General features: G+C 39.1%; 2 protein-coding genes and 1 pseudogene across 2 annotated transcripts; all 3 read left to right on the top strand.

Annotated features, from left to right (window-relative positions):
• The first annotated feature begins 6,555 nt into the window (after positions 1–6,555).
• Positions 6,556–7,471, top strand: LOC110942653 (annotated as a pseudogene).
• A 1,340-nt stretch (positions 7,472–8,811) lies between these two features.
• LOC110942654 (chitinase 2) lies at positions 8,812–10,354 on the top strand. Its single transcript, XM_022184428.1, has 2 exons — positions 8,812–9,733; positions 9,966–10,354. Exons 1-2 carry the CDS (start codon positions 8,812–8,814, stop codon positions 10,352–10,354), a joined length of 1,311 nt encoding a protein of 436 aa, XP_022040120.1.
• A 12,443-nt stretch (positions 10,355–22,797) lies between these two features.
• Positions 22,798–23,727, top strand: LOC110942655 (chitinase 2). Its single transcript, XM_022184429.1, has one exon. The coding sequence runs from the start codon at positions 22,798–22,800 to the stop codon at positions 23,725–23,727; it is 930 nt and encodes a 309-aa protein (XP_022040121.1).

Here is a 23,727-nt window from a genome sequence, read left to right as displayed (position 1 = left end):
TCATTATACATTTGTTGTCTTATTCGTGAATCTTGTAAACATGTGATCAACTTATGAATACATATAATATTCATACTTCGCATACGCTTATACGTCACTTACTCATGTTTAACATACTTGTACAATTGATATACACACTTATTTATTCACATTTTGCCCAAATAAATCATGTTTTAATCACATGTTAGGACTTGTTATTGGTTATATAAACATTAGTACATTTAAATTACATGTTATACATCACAAACACACCTTTTATTACATTTAAACAACAAAAATATATATATATAAAGCTGTTAACAGCCTTTATGGCTGAGTTTAAGTTGATTTTTGTTAGTTTAACTCCCAACAACTTGCATTTAAACCTCAACTACCAACCACCCAAACTTTCTCCTATAAAACCCAAGCCATTCCAAGCATTTTTCACTTTTCAACCACCTCAAAATCTCCCTCAAACATCTCAAAACCGTAGCTGAATAATGAAGTTCGAGCAGATTCAGCACCTCTCACGAAAATGAGCATAACTCACTCGTTTCTTGTCCGTTTTAGCTCATTCTTTTTCCTATGTGCTTGGATTGACCTTAACTTCGATTCCATGGGTTTATCACAGTATATAAGTCCCTGGAACTCTGGAAAAAAGGCTCCAAAGTCCACTGTTCGTTTTTGTTTTCATTTAATCTTTGTTAAACTTAACCAAACTTGAGTTTTCTCATCTCAAACCTATGTCCTAATGCTCATAATCAAATGAATGGTTAGTTGGGCTTAAAAACAAGGTTGAGACATTCAAAATCAGAGGTTAATCCTCATATACTTTCTGATTTATTTAGGGTTTTTAACCCACAAGTGATGTTCAAGCTTCAAGCTTGATGAAGGTGTGATTATGGACTAACTTGGGTTGTCCAACATAGAATCCCCACATCACTTGATGATTTCTCATAGTGTAGTTGTTTCTTATTCTTGTATTAATATTAGTTCATGACCCTCCTTGTATGTTTTTACATCAAGTGTAGTGGTGAACCATAAGAGGTACCTAAATGGAAGCTTGTTCTTCCTACCTCCTACATGATTTCTATGACACAATAGAGGTACCTAAATGAAGATTAACCTTCTACCTCATGCTTGATTATTGGACTAAATAATACATATAATACTTATACATATATATACTATTCGAACCCTTGATGGTGGACTTGTGTTCATTCGTCAAGATATTAGAATAACATCATCTAAGACATAAGACTTGTTACGATTCTAATGAGTATATTACTCATGAAAACATTAACCCTTGAGGTTTCATAGTGTCAAGAACAAGTACTTGGTGTAAAGAATGATTATTTTCGAATACCTATATTCTTGTGTTTTAACTTCCTAAATCTCTACACAAACACATTCAACCTCCTAACCTTATCAACTTCGTCATATTGGATAATCGGAAAGCTTATGCAAATTTGTGAGTATACTCGCGTTTTCCCCTTTTTACTTTTACCACTTTTGGGGTGTAACATGTTTACCTATTGAAACTTACACATGAACTTTTGTCTAAACACATGAATATTCCTATAACATGCTTGTATATGTGATGACTTGATACTTTAAATTTGGGTGATTCTTATGTGTTGAACTTATCATTAACTTCGTACGAGCCAAACCTTGACATATGTAGCGCTATAGGATTAACGACCCGCCTCTACTGAAACTTTGGTTATGTCATGAGCAAGTTGCGTTTTCTTGGTTTGATATGTTAGACACATGCCATATTTAATGTTTATCTTGAATCGCATGCTTGCTATGAGGGATTGTTCACACTTTTATCTTATGCTATGTATGTACCAAACTTGTATACTCGCTCTTTGCTTTTGCATTGAAACTCTATTTTAATACATGTTGCAGGTTGTTAGACAAGACGATGAAGAAAACAAGTTAGGATGGACTTAGATACTCATTCAATAATAAACATTGTTGTCGCAATTTGTCTTATTTGAAACCATGTAATTCAAATTTTAGTCATTTATGAAATTGGATTTAAATTATATTGTCACATAGTGTTATGATGTCTCTTGCAATCTTCACACTTCGTCTCATCCCGATGTTTCCGCCATTGGTTGGGGTGTGACACTTGTTTTCTAAAAGCTGCACGAAGTCGTTGATGTTTGTAGTCCTCAACACTCCGTTATACTTCAAGAGTTCCAAGAAACTATTCCATTGGGGAGGCAATGCATCAGCAAACTTCTTCACCACCTCTGCTGTAGTTGTCACTACTCCAAAATTGTTCAACTCTGTAAGCAAGTGATAAAACCGGCTTGTCATGTCTCCCAAAGATTCCTTATCCATACACGTGAAGCCATCGAATTCTTTCTTGAGAAGATCATGACGCAATTGACGTGTTGCTTCATTTCCTACCCCTCTGGTCTTCAACGCGTCCCACAGTTTCTTCGTTGTCTTGAAACTGACAAACTGATGGTAAATATCTTTGCTTAACGCCTGAGTGAGAATGGCGTATGCTTTCTTTTCCAGATCATACGTTTTCTTTTGATCTTCAGGAAGATCGGCAAACGTGCCGGCAGATGAAGCGGCAACCTCTATTGTTTGATCGAAATCTGTGGTGAAACGTAACCACAATTCTGTATTTTGCCCTAGCACGTAAGTGTAGAATCTATCAACCCATCCCGGATATTCGTTTAAGTGCATCAACTTTGGAGGTCGATTCAAACTTCCGGTTTCGCTTTCGCTCAATAAGATACTTTGAATGCTCGGAGTTTGATTTGATACTAATGCCCATTGACCTGTCGATATGGCATTTGCTTGCGAAGATGTCGACACCGGAGATTCGGCCCATGAGGGAGATAGACTTGTATTTGTGTACTTTCCACTATCTGGAGCCGGTGTACCCCACCATGAGGGAGTTGAACCTGTATTTGTGTATTTTCCACTGTCTGGAGCCGGAGTTCCCCACCAACTTGGGTTCATGTTTGATAAGAAAAATGAATTCTATGAATTCTATGTTAATATCTCGAAAGATAACAACCAGCCGAAGGATCTCTGATCGAAAGACCTGAAAAGCACAAACTTGTTAAACCTAAACAGACTAAGATCGAAGGATCAAGACTTGTTCGAAGGATCAACAGTGTTCGAAAGATCACTGTTGAATTTCGAACGATAATTTCGAAAGATTCTCCAAAACGAAGGATCCTTATCTTTCGAATAAGAACTGTAGATCGAACAATATATCCTTCGAAAAGATTCCTTGGATCGAAAGATAAGTCATAGACTTCGAAGGATGTTCGAAGGATGATTATCTGTCGAACCTCCTTTGATCGAAAGATAATCTTTCGACTTCGAAGGATATCCTTCGATCTGCACTGACACAGTTGACAAAAAGGTGACAGGTTGGTGAAAAGGTGATTGGTTGGTAGAAACTTTCGGCAGAAAGTATGTTCAGACCATACTTTCTACCAAATCAGATTTGACAAATAAAATATTACCAAAAATGGAAGATCCTTATCCAGAAACCGGTCACCGGAGTAAGCCGGAATTTGGCCGGAAATCACCAAGTTTCTTAAAAACAAGTTTTTAAGTTACCCAACCCGTCCTTAAACACACCCGGTTAGTTTAGAACACGTTTTTACGTCAAGAAAAGCGAGAAAAACACTAAAAACGGGTGCTAAACCACGTGAGTTTTGTCCAAACACACCAAAGTCTTGCATAAACTCGGTTTTTAACAAGGAAAAGAGCCACGGCTCTGATACCACTTGTAGGTCCCTCGGAGGATGAGGTTAAACCTTATCCTTGTTATGTTTAACACACTAGCAAGTGCGGAATCCAAGCTAGAGTGCAAACCGAGATGAAACAAGCAAATACAAGACACACACAATATTCACCGATTAACACCACTTGTATTAATACGAATGAAAGGTTCGGTTACAAGCTCAATGTTTACAAATCTATTTTGCAAACTCTCTCTCAATGTGTGTGTTCTCACAAATATGCTCTCTGTGTTCTGCTTGCTTGTCTAAAATGAAGTGAACACATTACATGGGTATATATACCTAACACAGATCGTCTGGTCGAAGGATCAGATAGGCTGATCGAAGGATCAGATAGATGATCGAAAGATCATCTATCGATCTGAAACCTATCGAAGGATCCACATATACACCTCGAAGGATGATATCCTTCGAGGTCCTTCAATCATCCATCGAAGGTTTATCCTTCGATGAGTCATCCTTCGACAACTCATCCTTCGACACAAATATATGACTATCAGGTTCTAACTGTTTGACCAAGTCAAACCAGGAGGATGGTTGACTTAGTCAAACTTACAAGACTAACAAAAGACATTGTCTTATATCATGACAAAATACAGACAAAGTACAGACACAAGTGCACCAACAACTTCCAGTTTTATGCACCTAATAAACTTGAAGTTAAAATCATCTACAAGCTGATCAAGTTATGCATAAAATCAACTTGTGGCAAGTCTTATAAGAAAAGGAAACTTAGGTAATTGGGTTTACCTCATAAAGATGGATTCTTTAATGCCTGCGGAAAACTGAAGGAAGGGACAAGGTAAGCTTGGAGGCATATTTGTTTGGTGTGCAGATGAATCCAAAGCCTTTGGTTTTAGATGTTAACAAGAATCTCAGGCCATGTTGGCAGCATGATCAATATGTTGGGTTCGTAGGCTTTGGTAGCCGACCCTAATTAGGTTTTAGGCCCACTTAGTTAACTTGTTGACTAAGTACTTAACCCTAATCTTGTTATATAAAATACCTATAATGTAATTGCAATCTTCGTAGCACCTAATAAAAGTGAAACCCTAGTTGCAACCCGTGGATGTAGGTCACCATGACTGAAGCACGAAAATTCTTGTGTTCTTTATTTTCTGCTAGTGCGTGGGTGTGTTTGTTTGTTTCGCTTCCCCTTGAGCCTATTGTGATCTGATACCTAACAATTGAGATTAGAGCTTTTGGTTCAGTTAAACAAACTGTTGGGTTTTCAAGACCGATATTCCGATTGATAAAATCTCTCTTGGTTAACTCTTGCTGAACTTGGAGAGTGGTATTGATTCTCGGTGTATCTCTGCATTCGGTGGAGTGTGCAAGCTGGTTGAGACAGATAATGGGTTAGTAGCGGTTTCAGTCACGTAAAATTGTTGGTTTGGAGCTCGTGGGAGCTTCAATTGGTCTCTTAGGTACTTGATAGGTACTTGATGAGAAGGATGGTTGCAACTAGGAGAGTATTACTGAAATCGTAGGTTGTTGAATTGGAGGCTTGGAAGACTGTAGTTTTAGCTTTTTTTTTTAGTGTTGGAGGCTTGGAGGACTTGAATGTGAAGATTACTAAAGTTACTGGTGACAGGTTTGCTTGGATGCACTTTGTGAACTATGCACTGCTTCCGAGTGGGAGATTGTTGGGTTCGTAGGCTTTGGTAGCCGACCTTAATTAGGTTTTAGGCTCACTTAGGTAACTTGTTAACTAAGTAGTCAACCCTAATCTTGTTCCATAAATACCCATGATGAAATTTTAATCTTTGTAGCACCTAATAAAAGTGAAACCATAGTTGCTAATTGTGGACGTAGGTCACCTTGACCAAACCACTTAAATTCTCATGTTCTTTATTTACTACTAGTGTGCGTGTGTTTGTTTTGCTTCCGCTTGAGTCTACTCTGATCCGATACCTAACACAATATTCTTATTATGCCCATTGTTTCTTCTTATTTTATACAAACAAGTAATAAGGTAATAGCAGCTGAATCAATACAACTGGTTTTCAGTTTTTTCTAAATAAAATTTAGCATATGATCAAACTCTAACATACCTCTTAGTGAATCATAGTTTCCATTATTAAAATTAATTTTTTTTATAAATAAAAACATATTGGTTTTAGAATCAACCTGAAATGAATAATGAACTTATGTTTTTTTTTTCTCTTCTAAAATTAAATTGCATATAGATTTTAATTATTATAAATATAGACATTGTTTTATCGAATCAACCTAAACTGAATTATGAATTAATGTTTTTTTTTCTATAATTTGTATTTTCGTATCTAATCTAGTAATCTAAATCAGAATCGATAATTCTAATTATTTTTCAAAAAATCCTACATCAAGAAACCTATTCGAATAACCACAAAATGGATTTTGATGAACACCCATACAAAGTATACATTGGTCATTCATTTTTTGTAGGTGTTTAATTTGAAAAATACAAAAAAGAATAAAAAAAAAATCTTTAGGGTTATGTGAACAAGCTACAACCTTAACAACAATCTTTAAAAATAATGATTGCATTTTTAGACATGTTCACCAAAATACCCAAGAAATGACAAAGGAGAAGTAAAAAAAAGAGACATCTTTCTTGTTTTTTTTCTTTCTTGCAGATTTAACTTCAAAGTTCAAACTAATATTCAAATTAGAAGCAACAACACAGTTACGACATCAAATTCAAACTATAGTTACCTTGCAAAACAATCTCTCCTATTTAACTGCTGTTTTCCAACATTTGATCATCATCAACACTCAAAGTTTCAACACAATTTACCCTTTGATCAAAATGGCTTTCTCTAAACTTCACATTGTTCTTTTCGCCCTACTAGCTCTTGTAGCCATGGCATCAACACAACCTTCAGCATCAAAATCAGACCTTTTTTCGGGAATATATAGGAGCAGAGTTCAACAATGTCAAGTTTTCAGATGTACCCATCAACCCAAATGTCGAGTTCCACTACATACTCGCTTTTGCAATCGATTACACCACTTCATCTTCTTCGTCCCCGACCAATGGAAAGTTCAACGTGTTTTGGGACACCGATAATCTCAGCCCCTCTCAAGTCTCTTCTATCAAGAACCAACATTCTAATGTCAAAGTAGCTTTGAGCTTGGGAGGTGACAGTGTGAATGGAGGAAGCTGTTACTTTAGCCCTTCTTCGGTGGATTCATGGGTTTCTAACGCGGTTTCTTCACTCACCAACATCATCCAAGAGTATCATTTAGATGGGATTGATATCGACTACGAGCATTTTCATGCAGATCCTGAAACATTTGCTGAGTGCATCGGAAAACTTATAACCACCCTCAAGAACAACGGAGTCATCTCGTTTGCTTCTATAGCTCCATATGATGATGATGACATTCAAAGCCATTATTTGGCTCTTTGGAAAAGTTATGGGCACATCATAGACTATGTTAACTTCCAGTTTTATGCATACGATCAGGGGACCACTGTTTCTCAGTTTATGAATTATTTTCAGACACAAAGCTCGAATTATGGAGGTGGTAGGATCTTGGCTAGCTTTATCAGTGATGGAAGTGGAGGGTTAGCACCACAGAACGGGTTTTTTACTGCGTGTAGCAGGCTTAGAAACCAAGGGAAGCTTGGCGGGATCTTTGTATGGTCTGCAGATGATTCAAAGGCTTTAGGTTTCCGCTACGAGAAGCAATCACAAGCTTTGTTGGCTGCCCACCCTTAGTGTGTGTTTATATATATGTATATATCATGAATTATACTTGTGTTTCTTTGTGGCTGTCAGTATGGTGCGAAAGATTGTATGTGTGTACAAATGATTCTTATAATCTTATCTACTAGTGAAGTGCTTACAAGTCTTCTTTATGATTATAACTTTGAGTAAAATTTATACATGATATATGGTCACAAAGACGCACAGAAGTCGGTATCATATGACAGAACATGGGCTTTTTTCTTAATTTTGTGCAATTGACACACATGTCAAACACAAGAATATTGACCATGCATGCTGCTAAATAAGTGAGAGTACATGAAAACCTTGAAGATCAATCTGTGATGAAAATAATATGGTTGTGGTGAACAGATGAAACAAATTAAGCTGCAAGCATAACTGTAGTCATTTAGAGAACCTTCAGGTAATTCAATAGGTAACAAATTAAAATTCTAACTTGTCATCCCTCTTCTACTCTTTCCATTTCATTCCTATGTATTCATGTTTTCATAATTATCCATCATCTTCATCGTTTTGAGCTGCAATAAAATGAGTTTAGAAGACTCGAATTCTGTGGTCTATTTTGTTTATCTCTTGAGCATTAGGCTAGCATGGATCAGCACAGCACACATTGACAGTTTTAAGGCTCATGTGCGGTCTTCTTCTCTAATATTTTTGGCACCAACTAGGCAACTACAAGATTCCAGTTATGGAGGAAGTCAGCTTCTAGCAAGTTTCATAAGCAAAGGTAAGATTAGAGGCATATTCGTTTCATGTGCTGATGATTCCAAAGCCTTCAGCTTTAGATATGAACAAGAATCGCAGGCCATATTTGCCGCATGACCAATATCCTTGTTCCCATTGTTTCTTTTCTTCTTCTACACAAATAAGTAATAAGGGTTCCATCATGTACCAAATGATCAACCTATAGCATCTGGTTTTTAGTTGTTTCTAAATAAAATGTACCAAATGATCAACCTATAACAAATCTATCAAAATATTTGCAGGTTTTGACTCATAATGAACCTCGGTACACGTCTACTAAATTGTTTCTACTCTGGCTTCAAAAAAAAACTATGATCTAATCAACCAATGGAACTGAATAAACCATAATAAACACAACTTTTTTATATAAGAAACGAGAATCATGAAAACAACAAAAAACAACAAAACACGACACTATTTGTGCTCTTGTGCAGACATCAATATGCCAAAATCTTAGTTTCTGTGACAATGTGGCATGGACAGCTGAGAACAACATTATTGTTACTTAATCGATAGTGACAGCAGCGGCAAATTTATGCCACCTCAATTAATATTTATTTGATCACTTCTATGGTTTTTGATCAAACATGGGGTTCTCTAAACTTTGTATCGTTCTTTTTACTCTACAAACTCTTGTAGCTATGGCATTAACCCAACCTCTTGATCAAAAAACCGCTATATTTCGAGAATATATTGGAGCAGAAAACAATACTGTCAAATTCGAAGACGTACCCATAAACCCACAGGTGGAATTCCACTATATACTAGCATTTGCAATTGACTATACCACTTCATCTTCTCCCTCCCCAACCGACGGCAAATTCAACGCGTTCTGGGATACGGATAATCTCACCCCTTCTAAAGTTTCATTAGTCAAGAATCAGCATTCTAATGTCAAAGTGGCTTTGAGCTTAGGAGGTGATAGTGTGGGAAAACAATACTGTAACTTTAGCCCTTCTTCAGTGGATTCGTGGGTTTCTAACGCGGTTTCTACGCTCACCAACATCATCCAAGAGTATCATTTAGATGGGATTGATATCGACTATGAGCATTTTCATGCAGATCCAGAAACTTTTGCTGAGTGCATCGGGAAGCTTATAACCACACTCAAACACAACGGAGTCATCTCGTTTGCATCTATAGCTCCATTTGAAGACGATGAAGTTCAACGCCATTATTTGGCTCTTTGGAAAAGTTACGGTCACATCATAGACTATGTCAACTTCCAGTTTTATGCATACGATAAGGGGACCACCGTTTCTCAGTTTATGAACTATTTTCAGACACAAAGCTCTAATTATAAAGGTGGTAAAATCTTAGTTAGTATCACCACTGAAGGAAGTGGTGGACTGTCTCCGGAAAACGGTTTCTTTACGGCATGTAATAGGCTAAAAATGGAAGGGAAGCTCCATGGGATCTTTATTTGGTCTGCAGATGATTCTAAGGCTTCGGGTTTTCGCTATGAGAGGCAATCACAAGCTCTACTAACAGTCCCTCATTTGCAATATAGTGTGTAATCTTTCAGTTTATACACACACACAATTATTATATAAGTAGAGTGACTAGTGAGTATGGAATAATTTAAAAACTACCTTCTTTTGTAATATTTTTCCGTAACCAACAAGTTTATAACAAACATCTTTATAATGTCCTTCAAGATCTCTCTCTGATTATTCGGTCGGAGGAAACCCATAGGACTCAACAGAAAATCATCACAGTACTGCGAGTCCTTCGAACACAGCCACACAGTCTGCGGAGCACAGTACCACTGAAGAAAGTCCATCCAACGTGATACCTGAGGTTGAACCAGATGTGGAACAGGGTGAACCAGACTTGGAAGAGGTTGAACAAGTCTTTGAACATGTGGAACCAGTTGCAGCACAGATAACCGGAAGATACCCTCTCCCTCCTAGAGCCAATAGAGGGGTCCCTCTAAAACGATACTCGTCAGAGAGGGAAACCAGAACTTCAAGGTATCCTGTAGCTAATACAGTTAACGGGAACTTATCTAACAGTGCGAAAGCGTTTGTCACCTCTCTATACTCCGAACAAATACCTGGCTCTGTAAAGGAAGCGCAAGGTAAGAAGAACTGGAAAGAAGCAATGGAACATGGATGCAAACTCTTATGAAAAACAATACGTGGGAAAAGTGCATTCTCCCAAAAGGAAAGAAAACAATTGGCTGCCGATGGGTGTATTCAATTAAGTATAAACCAGATGGTTCTATTGGAAGATGGGGAAGTTTGTCGGTTAAAAAAATCTCTATACGGGCTAAAACAGTCACCTCGGGCCTGGTTTGGAAAGTTCACCTTGGCTATGAAAGAATACGTGTATTAACAAAGTAATACCTGTCATCCCTCTTCTACTCTTTCCATTTCATTCCTATGTATTCATGTTTTCATAATAATCCATCATCTTCATCGTTTTGAGCTGCAATACGATGTGCCGTTTAGTTGGTATCCACAAGTGGACTCACCAATGCAATGAGTTTAGAAGACTCAAATTCTTTAGTCTATTTTGTTTCTCTCTTGAGCATTAGGCTAACATGGATCAGTCGCAGCAGCAAGAATTGACAGATTTAAGGGCTCATGTTCGGTTTTCTTCCCTAATTAATATAGCTGATGTGGTGCTGAAACTTTTAGTATATACCAGTTATGCAGGAAGTCAGCTTCTAGCAAGTTTCATAAGCAAAGGTAACTTAGGTTTACCTCCTCATGATGCATTTTTTGATGTCTGCAAAGAATAAAGAGACAAGGTAAGATTAGAGGCATATTCGTTTCATGTGCTGATGATACCAAAGCCTTTGTTTTAGATATGAACAAGAATCGCAGGCCATATTTGCCGCATGACCAATATCCTTGTTCCCATTGTTTCTTTTCTTCTTCCACACAAATAAGTAACAAGGGTTCCATCATGTACCAAATGATCAACCTATAACATCTGGTTTTTAGTTGTTTTTAAATAAAATGTACCAAATGATCAACCTATAACAAATCTATCAAAATATTTGCCGGTTTTGACTCATAATTAACCTCGGTACACATCTACTAAATTGTTTCTACTCTGGCTTCAAAAAAAACTATGATCTAATCAACCAATGGAACTGAATAAACCATAATAAACACAACTTTTTTATATAAGAAAAGAGAATTGTTGGTGCACTTGTGTCTGTACTTTGTCTGTATTCGGTCTGTATGTAAACGATGTCCTTGGTAGTCTGTAAGTTGACCAAGTCAACCATCCTCCGGATTGACTTGGCCAACAGTTGGAATATGTTTGATATGTTTGTCTGAATCGAAGGATAGCCTCGAAGGATAATGTTGATCCTTCGAGGTGCTCGAAAGATATGCTTCGAATGATTAGACCTCGAAAGATGATCTTTCGAGGTCCCTGCTTATCCTTCGAATACTTTGTCCTCGATAGATGATCCTTCGGACCATCTATCGGATCCTTCGACCAGACCTGCTGTGTATGGGTATATATATACCCATGCAGTGTTGAGTTTTAGGTAGATGCACACAGACAGAAACTTTGAGAGTTGAGAGCATTCTGTCCGAAACACTCACACACTTTGAGAGTTTATAGAACATTTCTGTAAACATTGAGCTTGTAACCGAACCCTCATTGCATTAATACAAGTTGTGTTAATCGGTGAACTTGTGTGTTTGTTTCTCTACTTGCTACTAACTCGGTTTGCTTGCTAGCTTGGATTCCGCACTCGCTAGTAGGTTTGTATAACAAGGTTTAGGTTCGTAATCCTCCGCGAAAAGGGACCTACAAGTGGTATCAGAGCTTGGCTCTTTACCTTGTTTAAAACCGGGTTTTTTACAAGTTTTGGTGTGTTGAAACACTTGGTTTTGCACCTGTTTTTACTTAGTTTCTTGCATTTTCTTTGAGTAAAAACGTGTCTAAACTAATCGGGAGTGTTTAAAGTGGGGTTGGGTAACTTAGAAACTTGTTTTTGAGTGTTTTGGTGATTTCCGGCATACTCCGGTAACTATTCCGGTCACCGGACTGTGTGGATAAGATTGTCCATATTTGGTAAACTTTCAGGTCATTTCAAAGTTGGTAGAAATCTGTGTCAGACCTTACCTCCTTTTGCCGAAAGTTGACTTACCAACCTGTCACCTTTTCACCAACCCATCACTTTGTGTCTGTGTGTCAGAACCTCTCGAAAGATATCCTTCGACCTCGAAAGACTATCTTTCGATCAAGGAAGGCTCGAAAGATTATTATCCTTCGACCCATCCTTCGAAGTCCGAAGCATATCTTTCGATAAAGGAATCTTTTCGAAAGACAGGTGTCCGAAAGATAAGGATTTAACTCGAAAGATAAGGATCTTTCAAAGGGGAATCCTTCGAGTTCTTGAATCTTTCGAAATCATTGTTCGAGATTCAACAGTGATCTTTCGAGCACTGTTGATCCTTCGAACAAGATTTGATCTTTCGAAGTGTGGTCTGTTTATTGCTAACAAGTTTCTGTTTTCTTTTAAGATCTTTCGAACTAGGGTCCTTCGACTGTGTGTGATCTTTCGGGTGCTCATCATCTTTCGTGACTTGGACATAGAATTTATTTTTCTTGTCAAAGATGAATCCGAGTTGGTGGGGAAGTCCGGCTCCAGACAGTGGAAAATACATGAATACCAGTCAATCTCCATCATGGGCCGAATCTCCGGTATCTACATCCTCACAAACAAATGCCACTCCAGCTGGTCAATGGGCGTTTGTTTCAAATCAAACTCCGAGTATTCAAAGTCTTCTACTAAGCGAAAGTGAAACCGGAAGTTTAAACAGGCCTCCAAAGTTGATGCATCTTAATGAATATCCGGGATGGGTTGATCGTTTCCATACATACATTCTTGGTCAAAATACAGAATTGTGGTTGCGGTTCACTACGGAATTCGATCAATCTATCGAGGTTGCTGCTTCTTCGACAGCTACATTTGCCGATCTTCCTGATGATCAAAAGAAGACGTATGACTTAGAAAAGAAAGCATACGCTATTCTCACTCAAGCACTGAGCAAGGATATTTATCATCAGTTCGTCAGTTTCAAGACTACGAAGAAGCTGTGGGATGCATTGAAGACAAGAGGAGTAGGTAATGAAGCCACACGTCAACTACGACGAGATCTACTGAAGAAAGAATTCGATGGCTTCACATGTATGGATAAGGAGTCCTTGGGAGATATGACAAGCCGTTTCTATCACCTACTTACTGAGCTGACCAACTTTGAAGTCACAACGACTCCAACAGAGGTGGTAAAGAAGTTTGCCGATGCATTGCCTCCTCAATGGAATAACTTCCTGGAAATCTTGAAGTACAACGGAACGTTGAAAACTACAAATATCAACGATTTCGTGCAGCTTCTGGAGAACAAGGATCAGGAAGAAACGTTGAAGGCAAAGAGAGTTGCAGTGCCACAGAATCCAGAGATGTATTATGGCACCTCCACTTCTTCATCTGCAAAAGCCGGTTCACATGCTCCACTTCAAACGGCGTTTGTCACAAGCACGGATATGTATGGCAATCCAGTGCAAGTTCCTGTAAAGCCGCCTCCAACCACAGATCTGTATGGAAATCCAATACAACCACCTCCTCCTCCTCCTGCTCAACAACCACAATATGCGTGTTATGGAGGAACATCATCTGCTGCAGGTCAACAATCAAAGCCAAGTACAGTACAGCTCGACACGTCAAGCTTCTCTAAAATCAGTGTGGAAATAGCTAAGGAACACATGGAGCCGCTTAACACTGTAGTGAGTGCATACTGTGGGTTGATAGAAGGTCAGATTGGCAACATTAATCTGACACAGGAAGACTATAGGCAGATAGATAAAGAAGAGATGGACTTGATGGATATCAAGTGGGCCTTTGCGAGTGCTGTGAGAAGAGCAAAGGATTGGATGGAAAGTACTGGCAGAACCAGCTTGGAAAGTAAGCGAGACACCAAGTATGGGTTCGATAAGCAGGCTGTTAAGTGCTTCAACTGTGGTGAACGGGGCCACTTTAAAAGGGAATGTACAAAGCCAGCACAGCACGGGAATCAAAATCCCTTCAGAAACCGAGGCAACCAGCAGAATCAGAACAGAAACACTGAGCGTTCATTGGTGCCTGCAAATAACCAAACCAACCGAGCACTTGCAGTTCAGGTGGATGAAGGTTGTGACTGGTCAATCCAGTTGGGTGGTGATGCTCCTGATGGAACAGCATGTTTTGCTCAAATTGTGAAAGAGTTAGTTCACACCAGTGGTAGAGAATCTTCTGCCAGTGGTGGTGAATCGTCTGAAGATGAAGACTCTTCTGGTTATAGCAGGAGTGCTAATGAAGAATCATCCAATTCTGGTGATGATTATATGGGTGAGACATCAAATGCAGCAATCGATGCAGATATTGATGAACTTTTGGAGGAAGCTGCAGCAGAAACTCAAAGAAGATCTATTCTGGTGGATCAGGCTGCTTACTCTTCGTCTTCTCTCCATTCAGCCTTTATGGCTAATGTCGACGGTTCATCAAGTCAGGTATGTGTCGATGAACCCACTGCTATTAACTGTGATGAACGTGATAGATTGCATGCTAGGTGTGCTGATTTGGAAGGAAACATGTCTGAGTTGCAAGCCAAACATGATGCTTTACAAGCTAGTTTGTTTGACTTGCAAGACAAACATAGTTCCTTAAGTGCTGATTGGTGTGACTTGCAAAGCAAGCATGAGGCTTTGCAAGAGAAATATGATGTGACATTCATCCACAATCAGAAATTGACTGTGGACCTCTCTAAATGCACAGAAGCCAACATGTTTTATGAAAACCATGAAAAAGAATTTAAGTCAGTAATTGAAACATTAAAGAAGGATAAAACTGAACTGACCAAAATGGTTTCAAGAAAACAAACTGATATTAATTTGTATATATCTCGCCTTGAGAGTATGCAAAAAGAGATGGCTTGTGTGAAAACCGAAAGTGATGCGATCCAACTCAAGCTAGACAGTTATTTGAGTTCTAGCTATGTGTTAGATCACATCATTGACGTTCAGAAGGAAAAGAGAGATGTCACATGCATAGGCTACAAGAAGTGTCCACCACCAGTGAGACATAATTATGACGCCATGCCTGATGAAGAGGACAGGGTATTCTTTGAACCTTCTGTGCCTCTAGATGTTAAGGAGTTTGCTGCAGGACTCGGATACCAAAAGGAAGTATCCTCAGATTCAGATGTGTCAGCAGATACATTTGTGAGTGCTGAACAGAATCAAGATCCTCCAGTTGTGATTGAGGATGCTGATTCGTCTGATGATGAATCTGATGATACTGTCCCAGCAATGTCTGATGCGGTAGTCAAAAATGAGAACATACCTCTTGAGAATCACATTCTATGTGATCCTCCTGTACAACCCGCTAAGACTATTGCAACTGAGTCCTCATCTGCAGAAGAGCCGGAGAGTGTGAATTTGCTGTACACTCTAGTTGGTGATGATAAAATTTATTCAGACAAAGATTTTCCCATTAAGAATGTTAATCAATCCTTAATCTGCAAAGTCTTTGAGAATTCGACGAGTAAGTTCTTGGGAAAGGCAGGACCTAAAGTTACAGTTACACAGTGTCCTCCTATTCCAAAGGCTGAAATTCGAAAACAATTTGGTAACAAGAAATTACCAACAGTGCCAACACAGCAAAATCACACCAAACCCAAAGGTAAAGCACCGGCTCAAGCTGACAAAAAGCCGAACCAAAAGAAGAAGAAAAAGGTTAACTTTGTGAAATCGACGGGAACGGACAAAATTGAAAAGTTTGAAAATCAATCTAACTTAGATTTTGTCAAGAAAGCTATTGTCGAGAAAAGAAATGAACCAAGTAGTTCAAAGCCTAGTACCTCGGGTTCACAAAGTTCAACATCATCGGCTAGACGATCACATGATTCTTCGGGGTTTGTTGAACGAAGATCATGTTTTGAGTGTGGAACCATTGGGCATATTATTAGAAATTGCCCATATCTTCATAAGCAGAAAGGAAAGGTTGATGATCCCCGTGGCAAAACTGACCGTAAACCATCTGTTTCCACAAAACAAGATCCCCGACTTGTAAAAGAAAGGGAAAAGAAACAGAAACGCCAACAGGTCAAGAAGATTGAAAAAGCAATTAAAACTGATGTGGTTCAAAAACAATCTGTTGTTGTAAAACCAGAAAATTCCAAAACTTCAAACAATCAAGAAGTTAAAATTTTAAAGAAAGATACTGGTAAAACAAAACAGACATGGAAACCTAAATCGGTTACTGAATCAGGGGGACCATCACAATTCACCAACCATCAAAGACAAGAAGTTATTGTCATTGATGAAAATGGAAGACCCAAGACCACAATGGCTTGGGTCCCCATCTCCAACTAATTCATTTGAGTTCATGTGCAGGGTGCTTCAGGAGGAACTATCAGTAGTCATTGGATTGTTGATAGTGGGGCATCCAGGCACATGACAGGCGACATGAAGCTTCTCTACGACGTTAAATCTATTAGAGGAGGTTATGTTGCTTTTGCTGGAGATAAAGGTGGATATATTACGGGTGAAGGAATGATATCTAACGGGATTGTCAGCTTTGACAAGATCAATTTTGTGCAACAACTTGATCACAATCTTCTTAGTGTTTCTCAAATCTGTGACAAGCAGTTCTCAGTACACTTTGATGCTAATGGATGTTATGTGCTGAAACCCGGCTTCAAAATTCCAAAAGAATGGATTCTCTTGTCGGCTCCAAGGATAAATGATTTGTACGTCCTTGACATGAGCCAAGCTATTACTACGTCTGCACAAGCAACTTGTTTCGTTTCCAAAGCCACAGAAAAGGACACTATCTCTTGGCACAGACGAATGGGTCACATTCACTTACGAAAAATGAATCATTTGGTTTCAAATGAATTGGTGAATGGTGTTCCCCTCAAAAATTTTCATCTTCAAGACGTCTGTGTTTCGTGCCAGAAAGGAAAACAAACAAAGAAGAAGCACCCTACAAAGAAGATCAACACAGTGGCAGTTCCTCTTGAACGTTTGCACATGGATTTGTTCGGTCCTGTCAAGCACAAGAGTATTCGGGGTGATCAATACTGCCTCGTGGTTACTGATGATTATTCAAGATTTTCTTGGGTTGCGTTCATGGCACACAAGAGTGAAACCTTTGGTATTATCAAAAACTTAATCATTCAGATTGAGAATTTGTATAAGTTGAAGGTTAGGCGGATACGTAGCGACAATGGTACTGAATTTAAGAATCATTCCATGGCGGAGTTCTGCACTTCAAAGGGTATTCTTCATGAGTTTAGTGCAGCTTATACTCCTCAACAGAATGGTGTCGCTGAACGTAAGAACCGCACATTGATCGAGACTGCTAGGACAATGTTGGTAGAGTCACAGTTACCCATTCCATTCTGGACTGAAGCTGTGGCCTCTGCATGTTACACATTGAACAGAGTCCTTACAGTCAAAAGACACAACAAGACCTGTTTTGAGCTTCTTCAAAAACGGAAACCAGATTTGTCTTATCTAGAACCGTTTGGAGCTCCATGCACAATCATCGATCCTAATGGAAAGTTTGGGGCAAGAGCAATTGATGGATACTTTCTTGGGTATGCCACCCCTAACTTACGAGTCTGGAATCTAGAGACTAAAAGGGTCGAGGAATGGTCTGAGGTCAGAGTACAAAGGCACACCTTGCCAGTCAAAAATCCGGGTCAACCTTGGATGTTTGAGTACGATGACTTTTTCAATTCGATCAATGTTGAAGCCGTTGAAGAAAATGCTGCGGCTAGGATGTTTTTCGAGAGTGACAATGCAACAGTTTCACCGGTGGTTCGTCCAATTCTTGTGAATCAAGAACCATCTTCTTCGGTGAACAACAATACTCTCAACAATGAGGATTTTCATGATGCAAACGAATTGAACGAATCTTCAGAGGATGATGAATTTCTAGATGCAGATCAAGAAGCTCCTACAACAGCAGTTCATGGTACTTCAGAGGGTACTCCTCCAGTGGATACACATAGAACAGCTGAGACTACTGCATTATCCTCTTCGTCAATTCCGGGTCTTGATTTGGTTGTTGATCTTAATCTCAACAATCTGGGTATAAATGTTCCAGTTCCAGATAATCCAGAAACAAGGATTCATAATACCCATCCTCAACAAAACATCATTGGAAATGTGCAAAGTGGCGTACAGACAAGAAACATGTTGCGAAACAACAACAATGCAGGCTTGTATGCAGCTATTCGAGAATCCGGGCAACAAAACGACTGGTCCTTCGCGTGTTATGTCTCACAGGAAGAACCAAGAACGTGGAAAGAAGCCTTGAAAGATAACGCTTGGGTTGAAGCAATGCAGGAAGAACTGCAACAATTCCAGAAGCTGGGTGTCTGGAAACTCGTAGAGAAACCTGCTGGATACAAGAAGATTGGTACCTGTTGGGTTTTCAAATGCAAAAAGGATGACCGCGGAGTTGTTATCCGAAACAAAGCTCGTTTAGTCGTTCAAGGTTTTCGTCAGATTGAAGGGATCGACTACAACGAAGTCTATGCACCAGTGGCACGTCTCGAAGCAATTCGAATCTTTCTAGCCTATGCGTCCTTCAAAGGATTCAAGGTTTATCAGATGGACGTGAAAAGTGCATTCTTACATGGTGTGGTTGAAGAAGAGGTGTACGTCGAACAGCCTCCAGGTTTTGAAGATCCTATCCATCCCGATCGGGTTTGGTTGCTCAACAAAGCTCTTTATGGTCTTCATCAAGCACCGCGAGCTTGGTATGCAACCTTATCTCACTATCTGCTGGAGAACGGTTTTCGTAGAGGTCTTATCGACTGTACTCTTTTCATCAAGGAACAAGATGGAGATCTTCTTCTGGTACAGGTATACGTTGATGACATTATTTTTGGTTCTACTAATGATGTCTTGTGTAGGGAATTCGAGCGCATTATGCAGGATAAATTTGAGATGAGTGCTATGGGGGAAATGACTTTCTTCTTGGGCCTACAAGTACAACAAACAGAGTCTGGGATATTCATCCATCAGACTAAATATGTTGGTGACATCTTGAACCGGTTCCAGATGTCTGATGCAACGCCCATTGGTACCCCATTGCCAACTAATCACGGAATTACTCCAGACTTGAAGGGAGAAGCTGTTAGCCCTTCAAACTATCGCGCAATGATCGGATCTCTTATGTACCTCACAGCATCAAGGCCAGACATAATGTACCCAACGTGCCTGCTTGCCAGATATCAAGTCAACCCGAAGGCCTCACATCTTGCAGCTGTTAAAAGGATTTTTCGTTATTTGAAGGTGTACCCTGACACCGGTCTGTGGTACCCTAGGGATAATAACTTTGAATTGGTAGCTTTCAGTGATTCTGATTTTGACGGATGCAAAATCGACGGTAAATCCACAACGGCTGGATGTCAGTTCTTAGGAAATCGCCTAGTCACATGGCAGTGCAAGAAGCAGACGTGTGTAGCTACATCAACATGCGAAGCTGAATACATTGCTGCCTCAAGTTGTTGCTCCCAAGTTCTTTGGATCCAACAACAAATGCGGGACTACGGTTTTGAATTCCTAACTACTCCTATTTACGTTGATAATTCCGCTGCTTTAGATATCACTAGAAATCCTGTGCAACACTCAAAGACCAAACACATCGAAATCAAATATCACTTCATACGTGATTGCTTTGAGAAAAGGCTAATCGATGTTGTTAAGGTTCACACCGATGACCAACGTGCCGACTTATTTACCAAAGCATTTGACAAATCAAGATTTGACTTTTTATTATTGGTAAACGGCATTAAGGTCAAGCAAGAGTAAACCCAACATCGGAAAATCATTTTTGTAAATATCTTTGTGTGTTTTTAAATTTATCTTAGTTTGTTGATTTTAGGGGGAGTAAATTCCAAAAATCAGAAAATCCAAAAACATCGAAAAATTTCAAAAACACAAAAACAATAGAAAATCAAAAATGAGTTTCCTGGCGAGCAAAAGAGAAAATGATAGTACATCAGTGGTCTATCCAAACCTCTTTAAACCTTAAATGCAAAACGATAAGCAGCTCTATATAAGATGTATCGGTAGGCTCACAATCATTTTAAAGTGTGCAGGGTGATATAAATCTTAAATCGACTGAAGACCAGGTGGGAACCATTCATTGGCATATGGTCTTAGTACCGAAATTTCGTTTGATAGATTGCCGAGGTTCTGAGATATTCGGTCTTTATGCTGCTTATCATCTGGGTATCATGGTTGTATCTTTTACCGAAAAATAACGGGGACGCAAGTCTAGATCTTCCATGATACTATACATACGTGTACATATTGCATACTGCATTCGACCTCAATAAGTGATAAACAATCACATGTCCAAATCAAATAAGTGATAAAATATCACATCTATCCGGGTGTCAAGTTCGTCTCTCTGCTGTACGGAAGTACTGACCTGTTCACGGACTTGCACCTGTGCCCTCATACATATGAAAATCAAGTTCCTCATCAATAAGTGATTATATCACATAGGGCTTGTTTTCAAATCAAAATAAGTGAGTATCTCACAGCTTATACGGTCAAACAGATGATAATCGGTATACTCACCGGTAAGATGAACTCTCGTGCATACCTTGATACGGGAATGTGTCGTGATGTGGATGAACACCGGTCGGTAAGTATAAATCATACATTAACGTATCCTCTAAACATGATTACATCTGATAAGTTGAGCTTAAGTGGACAACAATACCGATAATTGTTATAGGATGCTTATCTTAATGTTAACTAACTGAACAACAAGAGTGTTTTGGCATGACCGTACACTGATATGATTCTCTTACCCTCGAAACTCACAAAAAGAATGTCTGTATATATTTATGTACTGCTTAACTTTTATTATTTCTTTTAAACAGTTTCGTCGTTTGGTGCATATCAGCACGACATTAGCGGTGATGTCGTTTGATAACACTCAAAGGATTTTAACTTGTTGTCTTTTAATTTCAAAAATACCAAAAAGATTTTAGGTGTGTTTTAATATAAACTTTATAAAAGCCAAAAAGATTTTATTTCTGCTTTATTTTCGATCGTACGATGTTGGAGCTCGAGTCTTCGTTGCCTGAAACCTGAACGAAAACCAAACTGACTAAATCTTCATAAACGGTCGAAATTTTGCAAGTTTTGAAAGTTAAATCTGAAATTGAAAAATTTATTAAACTTTCAAACTGTCGGACGGTGTTTGATTATGACATGGTCATTCGTGTGTCATGTGTGTATGTTAACTATATTCCAAGCAGTTGTTCTCATTACGCGTTTAGATTTCTTGCATGTGCAGATTCTAAAGGCTGGGAGAACATAGTCGATGACAAGCTCTGGAATGAAGACACGACGAGAAGGCGCTCAAGTGATGAAAATGATCGAGTTGCCGTTGGCCATCATCAACACCACAAGGATCTCACTTCATAAAGTTAGAGTATTTCACGAGCATAACTCAAGGGGGAGCTTATGTTAAGGGGGAGTTTGTCAACACACTTCCTACATGATTCGGGTTGTTTGTTGATACACTCTCTGCTTTCAAGACGTGAAGACTTTGAAGATCCTCCGACTTTGAAGACTTGAAAGGACATCAGAGTTTTGAGAACTCGAAGACCCAAGACCGTCGAAGTTCGAGACGAGTCTACAACTATAGAAGATAAAGACAAAGCTACAGCCAAGGGGGAGTTTGTTGGTGCACTTGTGTCTGTACTTTGTCTGTATTCGGTCTGTATGTAAACGATGTCCTTGGTAGTCTGTAAGTTGACCAAGTCAACCATCCTCCGGATTGACTTGGCCAACAGTTGGAATATGTTTGATATGTTTGTCTGAATCGAAGGATAGCCTCGAAGGATAATGTTGATCCTTCGAGGTGCTCGAAAGATATGCTTCGAATGATTAGACCTCGAAAGATGATCTTTCGAGGTCCCTGCTTATCCTTCGAATACTTTGTCCTCGATAGATGATCCTTCGGACCATCTATCGGATCCTTCGACCAGACCTGCTGTGTATGGGTATATATATACCCATGCAGTGTTGAGTTTTAGGTAGATGCACATAGACAGAAACTTTGAGAGTTGAGAGCATTCTGTCCGAAACACTCACACACTTTGAGAGTTTATAGAACATTTCTGTAAACATTGAGCTTGTAACCGAACCCTCATTGCATTAATACAAGTTGTGTTAATCGGTGAACTTGTGTGTTTGTTTCTCTACTTGCTACTAACTCGGTTTGCTTGCTAGCTTGGATTCCGCACTCGCTAGTAGGTTTGTATAACAAGGTTTAGGTTCGTAATCCTCCGCGAAAAGGGACCTACAAGAATCATGAAAACAACAAAAAACAACGAAACACAACGACACTATTTGTGCTCTTGTGCAGACATCAATATGCCAAAATCTTAGTTTCTGTGACAATGTGGCATGGACAGCTGAGAACAACATTATTGTTTACTTAATCGATAGTGACAGCAGCGGCAAATTTATGCCACCTCAATTAATATTTATTTGATCACTTCTATGGTTTTTGATCAAACATGGGGTTCTCTAAACTTTGTATCGTTCTTTTCACTCTACAAACTCTTGTAGCTATGGCATTAACCCAACCTATTGATCAAAAAACCGCTATATTTCGAGAATATATTGGAGCAGAAAACAATACTGTCAAATTCGCAGACGTACCCATAAACCCACATGTGGAATTCCACTATATACTAGCATTTGCAATTGACTATACCACTTCATCTTCTCCCTCCCCAACCGACGGCAAATTCAACGCGTTCTGGGATACATATAATCTCACCCCTTCTAAAGTTTCATTAGTCAAGAATCAGCATTCTAATGTCAAAGTGGCTTTGAGCTTAGGAGGTGATAGTGTGGGAAAACAATACTGTAACTTTAGCCCTTCTTCAGTGGATTCGTGGGTTTCTAACGCGGTTTCTACGCTCACCAACATCATCCAAGAGTATCAGTTTGATGGGATTGATATCGACTATGAGCATTTTCATGCAGATCCAGAAACTTTTGCTGAGTGCATCGGGAAGCTTATAACCACACTCAAACACAACGGAGTCATCTCGTTTGCATCTATAGCTCCATTTGAAGACGATGAAGTTCAACGCCACTATTTGGCTCTTTGGAAAAGTTACGGTCACATCATAGACTATGTCAACTTCCAGTTTTATGCATACGATAAGGGGACCACCGTTTCTCAGTTTATGAACTATTTTCAGACACAAAGCTCTAATTATAAAGGTGGTAAAATCTTAGTTAGTATCACCACTGAAGGAAGTGGTGGACTGTCTCCGGAAAACGGTTTCTTTACGGCATGTAATAGGCTAAAAATGGAAGGGAAGCTCCATGGGATCTTTATTTGGTCTGCGGATGATTCTAAGGCTTCAGGTTTTCGCTATGAGAGGCAATCACAAGCTCTACTAGCAGTCCCTCATTTGCAATATAGTGTGTAA

The sequence above is a fragment of the Helianthus annuus genome, chromosome 5 (genome assembly GCF_002127325.2).
Source record: "Helianthus annuus cultivar XRQ/B chromosome 5, HanXRQr2.0-SUNRISE, whole genome shotgun sequence".
Taxonomy (NCBI): domain Eukaryota; kingdom Viridiplantae; phylum Streptophyta; class Magnoliopsida; order Asterales; family Asteraceae; genus Helianthus; species Helianthus annuus.
The sequence above is the reverse complement of the archived record's forward strand: the minus strand, read 5'-3'. Positions and strand labels throughout refer to the sequence as shown.